Source organism: Gastrolobium bilobum, unplaced genomic scaffold (assembly GCF_033153095.1).
Source record: "Gastrolobium bilobum isolate Gb01-03AN ecotype WA unplaced genomic scaffold, APGP_CSIRO_Gbil_v1 utg18685, whole genome shotgun sequence".
Classification (NCBI taxonomy): Eukaryota; Viridiplantae; Streptophyta; class Magnoliopsida; order Fabales; family Fabaceae; genus Gastrolobium; species Gastrolobium bilobum.
The window spans coordinates 413,900-421,799 of record NW_026898737.1 but is presented as its reverse complement, the minus strand read 5'-3'; the positions used below and the strand labels follow the sequence as shown (position 1 = coordinate 421,799).

The window sequence follows — 7,900 nt, the reverse complement described above, 5'->3', positions numbered from 1 at the left end:
TGCATCGTTATATGATCTGTTATGTATTTTGAGACATATGTTTATCTATGATGAATATAGTTTGTAATTAAGCATGTGTAGCTTATGTACATTTTGAATACTATTAATATTGGTATGCATATAAATATATGCCTGATATGTAAGATGATGTGAGTATTGGCACGAAACCATATTTTGTATGAATCTAAGGATGGATTTTAAGTTCATTGTGTTGGACGGTTGAATATATGTTTGGACTATGTTTTCTGGTTTTCAGGTACTACTTATGAGTGGGAAATAATCCTTAGATATCCAGTTTACAACTGTTATGTTGTCCATAAGCTTCTATCTAGAATGGTATAAGTTATCATATTCGGATAGTAATTGACCTTTAGTCATGGTTACACGATTGTTAAGTTGGAATTTAGTACGGATATGGGACGGTACAATTTATGATAATACGAAAAATACAATATACATGACAATACATAAGGAAAAGAAAAGGAAAAAGTTAAGTCACATGACATAGTTACATAAGTTAACAGTAATACTTTATTCAATGTCTTTCGCTTAATAATTTGAGCATGTTGCGCTTTTAATTACCATATTGTATGTTAACAAACCAGCTGCAGACGGGGGGTGTTACACTGTTACTGACATCACATATTGCCATGTGAAAAATATGTCATGTAATGCGCTGAACAATGTAGAGTGTTTGAGCCACGTGTCATAAAGCTTCCATGTAACGTGATGTACAGTGTAGCGCGTTTAAGCCACGTGTCAAAAAGTGCCACGTAACGTGTTGTACAATATAACATGTTAGGCCACATGTTCAGCTTTTTGCAAACTGTGCAGTCTAACCCGTTGACTAATCTAACGCGCTTTACTGTTCCACGAGTTACATAGCCTCAAACAAACTGTCACGTGTCCTGACGTAACACGCTACATGTTGTAACGACTTACGTGACGTGTTTTTTTTTTTCAAATTATATTTGGCAGATAGTATTTCGATAAATAATAATGAACAGTGTGTCAAAAGTGTCGTTGTCCCAATAGAAAATAACAAACCTTGGCAATCTGTAGGGCAAGGAATGCAACCCAAACGAAAACGAGAAGTCCAAGCTCCTTCCAATATACATTTTCTAGAACAGTCACCTGCAATGTCCATATTTAATTAGATATTAAAAACCACACTAATCCATAAGAACTCACTAGAGTATTATGACCTCATGTTTTTAGGTGTCATTTGCAATGTCATTGTTAGATCCAGTAGGAATTGGTCTGTATTCTACTTCAGCCCCAGCACCTGTCAAAGGGAAAATTGCATAAAACTCCAACAACAGAGAGAAAAATGTTAGCCTCCCTTCTGACATGGGTGAATTGAATTTCCCACTCCTTAATACAGTTAATCGCATGAGAGCAAATTCCTGACGGAGATCCTCTATTGATAGTTGCCCAAAGCTCCGCAGTCAAGGGGTTGCAAAATCCAATGCTGTAAGTGAATCCCTTCACCCAATAAGACCGCCAGAAGAAGCCGAATTCGAATAAATCTTTGTTGTTACTGTTGCACTTAGATTCAGTGTATCCCACTACTAGGAGCATTACACAAAAGAGAAAAGAGAAAAAATTTGGTAAAGAAAAGAAAACTTTAACTGACATCATATAATATTTTTATTGGTGAGATGTACTGAATCTTTGGTACAACAGCAGCACCAAAGATTTATTCGCTCTATTGGTGCTCTTCCTCACAACCCCAAAAAGTATACTATCTTCTATCTTAAGAAAGAGTGAATTTTATTCTTTGTTTTTTTTTTTTTTGTTGAGTAATTTTATTCTATGCTTTTACTTAAGCAAAATACCGTTTCTATCAAAGAGAAAAACTACTCTTATGTTATATGTGATAGAACCCACAAGTTTATCTCTATGACATGAGATAACTTATCTCCTTTAACATGAGATTAATAAAACCCTTCTATCAAAACACATTAACTTTTTCATTAAAATCTACTAACATATAAAAGAATAGCTTTAATTTTTTTTTATATTACAACGATAGTCAAACCAAAAATATAACTTTTGTAATTTAATTTTATTGCTGTTTAGTTCTACATTTTTTGTGTGGCTAAAGGGAGTAAAATAAATATTTTAAAGTTATTGATTTGCATGATTAACCTATAGTAACCGTGTTAGAATAGATATATCATACAATAAAGAAATATATATATTTTAGGTTCTATGACTCTTAATTACTATCCTTGTTTATACATAATTAACTCATGAACCTTAGTTTTCCGTCATCTTTCACAATTTTTCCACTATTATATTCAAATATAATTTCCATTTAATAATTTATGAAGAATTGTATGGTACATCTCCTCCGGACATACAAGGTTTAAAGCTTCCATTAATAGAAACTTCCTTGTAACCTTTATAATTTAAATAAAACACACCATCTCTCACCGGGTGTAGCAGAGGCAAACAACAACAACAGAATATGTGTGCAACTAAATAAATACGTGAAACTCCTCTATCCAGCATACTTGCATAGGTCCTCGAATCCCATGTATTCATTCCTTTGAATCTTCATAACCATGTCTGATATACCAATTCCACCTACACACAGCCATAGAAGTGAAAGCTATGTAAGCAAGATGCTGGTTCTTACAAGGCCAGGCAAAGAAGAATAAAGTGTCATGGACCAACTTTTCAAAAGCTTCAAGCTCTTGTGAAAATGCACATGAATAGTTGTATTTTATCTTTAGAACATATAATGCATGCAAGAATCTTTTTTGGATTTTGAAGCGTAGATAATGCACAAACACGTTAATATATGTTATCAGTTTATTTCCCTCGAAAACTTAAGTTATTAGGGATTGACAGATAAATGATTTTATTATATATCTCACAAATTGTAAATGTAAAAACTCGATCTTTTGACCCATTTAATGTGAAAAGGGAAACATTTTCCCTCGTTGATTCAAAAGCCAAATATTTTGCTAAAATAATAGAGTAAGACAATTATGGGAATTGCAAGTTGCTCATGGGGTAAAGCATGACTTGTACAAAAGTCAGTGCACATTTGCCACTTGTTGAGCAATGCAAGTCGCAAATCGCCCCATGCCCAACTTGAAGATAGACACCACTATGTGTCACTTGCAACACGCGACATATTGGCTTTTTCACAAGTCGGACATCACCTTATGTGCGATTTAGACGTGCATACCACATACACATCTAACCATATTATTTTAGCAAAATATTTGAATTTTGAATTATCACGGGAAATATTTCTTTTTGACATTATTATTGTCAAAAGGGCCGAAAGACTACGCTCTCTACAAAGACAAAAGCGAACTTAGCAAGCAGCAACTCATAACAACAGCATAAAAACTCACCTAGTGCAATTGTACTAATAAATATTGTGAAAGCCACTACGAAGATAATCAAAGAGGCCCTTTGGAAGACACTAACAAGCTTGTCAATGATACGCTGTCCTATGTATGCAGCAATGGCAGACACAAGGGTAAGGTAGAGAGCTGTAAAACAGAATGAAACAAGGATATTATTACCTGAAACATATTGACTTTGAAAACCATTCAGAATAAATTGAAGTAAAAACTTTCACCATAAGGAACAGGAAAACGATTCAAGAGGTAATATTGTACAACAGATATAGATGCTGAGAATGTCATTCCCAAAGTGGCTGTTGCACTTGCTACCTGCACCATTATGAAACATAAGAAGATAACTATATCTTCACCAATTTATATAATGAAATAACACAGGTGAAGGTGCTAACAGAACTCACCTGAGGAGCAATTCCCAATTCAAGAAATAAAGGACCCATCACAAATCCACTACCTATACCAAGAAGTCCACCAATAATTCCAGCCACCAGACCACACATAAGGGATAGAATTAGATGGTGCAATTTCCAATGTGTGATTTGACCTTCGTTGGAAGCAATAGCTCTCCACCCTTGATATAGGCCAACTGCTTCATACAGATATACCCCTAGAGAAGGTGGTATCTTCAAAACATAAAATATAATGCTTCCAGATAGTAAGTAACGCACACTAATATTTGGCACAATGGAAAAGAAAGGACACAAATGTAATAGGTTTACCTCTAACAAAAAAAGTATCCAGTATGCTATTGAACAAGAAGGTGTATAAGTCTGTTAAAAGTGAATCATTTTAATGATTAGTTCAAATAAATATACAAGTAAAATGAGGGATGTAATGCAAGTTTTGATTCTACCAGCAGAGAGAGAAAATTACTTTGGCAACATGTAAGACTAGATGTGCAAGCCACACAAAACAAAGAAGTCCAAACTCCTTCCAATAAATGTTGCCTATTATGGTCCCCTGCATTCATAGTTGCATTCCAATATTGCATATAAGAACTGATTAGATTATATAAAGAAAGACAATTTCACAGCATGCCAACCTCAGGTTTTCTAGTTTCCTTTTGAGGCCCACCATCTGGAAGACACTTGTATTCCTCTTCCCCACTGCAACTGGCTGGAACAAAAGGGTCATTTCATATGCTTAGTTTATATATATATATATATATATATATATATATATATATATATATATATATATATGGGCTTATCATTTCTGCAGCCGCCGTAGATAACACTCTCTACAGCTGACACAGAAAAGTGGGCCCACCCACGGTGTTTTAAAAAAAAAAAAACAAAGATCCGGTGCCATATCCTAGGATCCCCACGCGGATCCTGACTACTGTAGGTACAGCGGCTGCAGAAATCATTTTGCCTATATATATATATATATATATATATATTGAGATTCTATCTTGTGACCATGTCAAGTCTTTTTCATGAACAGAACCAATAAATAAACTCACCAGTAGACTCCAAAAGCTTGACAGTCTCCTGAGACTCCAAAAGATCGAAAAGGTAGGTTTAGAATTATAATTGTGCTTGCACAAAAAATACAGTGACATATATAACCAGGGGCATAAAATTGTAAAAGTATAAGTTCACCAAATCTCTGTAATATTTGAGGTATTTACCTCTTTTATTATGGTTTCCTTTTTCCATGTTTCAACACCCTTGAAGAACGCTTTGATTGATGTTCCTACAGGTCCCAATATAACAAATCAGCCATATGACTGAGTGAAAATTTTAAGTGGAGTTGAAGTACATGTCTTCTAACATTACCTATAAAGAGAATAATTAGAAGAACAGTGATCATCCAATCCGCAAACATTACACTTAAAACGACTCCTATGCTAATACCAAGCAGGATAATGGGTTGGATAAGCAGCACCAAATCATAGTCGATAATGGGTCTATCAAGTGTGGGATGCTTTAGCTTCAAGTTGAAGAATACAGTTGAGATCGCTGCACCCATGATCATACCTGAAACAGACACAATAAATGGTAAAAAATTAGTTCAAAAACAAGTTTCTTCAATAAACCAATCTTGAAAGAAACATTCAGAAAACAGCATAAACATTATTTCTAAATAGGTAAATGCTGAAGAATATTCAGTTATATTATCATTGAGATGTAGACAGAATCTTACACTTTGAGATAGCAGTGGCTGATTTTGGATCAAACCCAATAATCAAAATTAGCATTGGTACAAAGATGCCCCCACCACCAACTCCCCCTACACTTCCACATGTCGCTCCCAAGATTCCAATCAAGGTGCCAACAATTATTCGCCAGCCAAATTCCATTTCCTATGAATTCATAAGTGAGCAATCAAATTTGATGTTTCTTAATCCCGGAGTACAGGTAAGTAATTGGCAAAAATTACAGATTTCATATACAATCATACATGTACATATAAATAGAAAATATAACATATATATATATATATATATATTCACATTGGAACACCTACATGTTTATCTAGAGAGTGATATACCCAAATCTACACACCATCAAGTGCTCCTTATTTTAGAATATATATCTAATATTGTAAAAAATAAAATTAAAAACACTCTCTTATATTCGAATCCGGCAACTTTCAGTTACAAAATAAAGTTTTATCACTAGTGTAGGCTAGTCCCCTTTCATATATCTATATCTAATATTTTATTCCAAGGAAATAACTCCTTTGGTAAACCAAAGAGCTTCCTTTGTTAATTTTGTCTCCATTTAAAAAGGTCACTGAAGAAGCAATCAAGGTAAGAAAGTTGAGTAAGATTGACTCATGAAGAAAGGCCATGTAATGGTAATTAAGAAACAACATGTAATGAATACAAGTAACTTACTGGCCAGACATGTTGATAACCTGAATGACTCCATAAGAACTCCATAGCTTTGACAATGTAAGTAAAAGGTTGTGTTCCATTTGTAGCAGATATTTCACTTTCAGTGCTTCCTATAGCAGAAACAAAGACAACAAGAAGCAAAAAATTGAATGAAACAATAACCACATTTCTCATATTTCTCATGATCACAGCCAATTTGCTCCAAGCATGGAAAGCTCTAAGAAGAGAGGAAGGTGTGTTGCAAAGCAAGCAAGCATCTTTTGGTTGAAAAAACGAGGGTACTGATACATGGATGAATATTAAAATCAAGGGAAATATTACTCTTGATTTGTGAGTACATTTTTAGAAAAGTTCTCTCATATCACATAATAGTAATATTTTTTTAAAATTTATATTTACAAACTTTTTGCTTATAACTTCTTACAAATTATATTATGTCTGATATGATATAACTCTTGAGTAGAGTATTATTCATCAGATATAATATAATTTATAAGTTTATAAAAAAAATCTTGTCCACGTAATCTTATTCTTAAACTTATTTAGGAGATTTTTTAGTTATTAAAAGTTTGATATGATTTGAGGTGACTTGAATTGAATTGATTTGAGTTAATTTACTTGTTTGACTTAGTTTATTTAAGGGTTAATTTATTTCATAACTTTATAATAGTTAAAAATAAACCAAGAAGCACGTGGATGATATAAAAATTAATTCTTTTGTTTGGAACCTGCTAGAAAGTAGTTGAACGGATGGTTTCGGATCTTTAACTGAACTGAATGGGCCCTCCTGTAAGTGTTTTCGCAGTACGTTGATATCCGAGAGTATGGTAGTTAAAAATTTTTTTTATTTATATTTTTATGATTTTTTTATCAAAATATTTTTATCGATATTTTAAGTTTTTTTATGTTTTTATTTTTGATTTTTTTATATTATGATTTTTTATTTTATGATTTGTTTTTACTTTCCTTTTGTTTTTATATAAAATCTTATTTTTAACTATTTTGCGTCCGAGTGTGATATACATCACTTTCAAATTTTATTTTATTTTTCTTATAAATCAAAACCTTAGGAGAATAATAAGGTTGTGTTTGATTTGTTAAAAAAATAAGAACGATATAGCACCCAAAAAAATTGCGTTTCGTTTGACTTGTAAAATAATAAAAGTAGCATAAATATCTTATTTTTTTTTATTTTTTTTTGTAATAAAGAGGGGCAAAAGCCCCAAACAAAACAAAAATTACACGACGCGAGAACTTAAGAGATCTACAGAAGCATCCTGAAGAAGGAGCTCTAACAAAGGAGAAGGAGGAGAATGATAAACAATAAGATTATTATCATCCTCAAAATGCCTAGAAGCAAACCAGTGAGCACATATGTTATTTTCTCGAAAGGTGTGAATCCATCGAACATCCCAATCTTCAGCAAGCCATTTGTGAATATCTTAATTTTTGTTAGGGTAAAACACTTCTCCTATTAATAGGACAGAATCCACTAAATTAGATGAGTGTGTAGGGATAATTTAACTTCTCTTGTTAAAAAGAGGTTTAAATCCCTTTTTCTTATCCATTAAATGAAGGGATAAAATTTTGTCACAGTATAAAAACAAAGAGAAAAATAAAAAATAAAAACCCTTATCCCTTAATTCTCTCGGCTTTTTATTTTTGGTAA

General features: G+C 32.8%; 1 protein-coding gene across 1 annotated transcript; it reads right to left on the bottom strand.

Annotated features, from left to right (window-relative positions):
- Positions 1–2,360: 2,360 nt before the first annotated feature.
- Positions 2,361–6,381, bottom strand: LOC133283657 (sulfite exporter TauE/SafE family protein 3-like). Its single transcript, XM_061480550.1, has 12 exons — positions 6,232–6,381; positions 5,535–5,694; positions 5,168–5,368; positions 5,020–5,084; positions 4,852–4,879; positions 4,429–4,502; positions 4,260–4,346; positions 4,106–4,156; positions 3,788–4,009; positions 3,605–3,698; positions 3,375–3,515; positions 2,361–2,592 (listed from the first exon to the last, which is right to left on the bottom strand). Exons 1-12 carry the CDS (start codon positions 6,274–6,276, stop codon positions 2,507–2,509), a joined length of 1,254 nt encoding a protein of 417 aa, XP_061336534.1. The 5' UTR covers positions 6,277–6,381; the 3' UTR covers positions 2,361–2,506.
- Positions 6,382–7,900: the final 1,519 nt, after the last annotated feature.

Excerpts from the sequence above, each read along its gene's own strand:
- LOC133283657 (XM_061480550.1), bottom strand. The coding sequence starts at position 6,276 with ATGGAGTTCTTATGGAGTCATTCAGGTTATCAACATGTCTGGCCA. Across the intron at positions 5,695-6,231 it reads GTTATCAACATGTCTGGCCA|GAAATGGAATTTGGCTGGCG; the intron begins GTAAGTTACTTG and ends ATGAATTCATAG. Across the intron at positions 4,010-4,105 it reads GGATACTTTTTTTGTTAGAG|ATACCACCTTCTCTAGGGGT; the intron begins GTAAACCTATTA and ends TATGTTTTGAAG.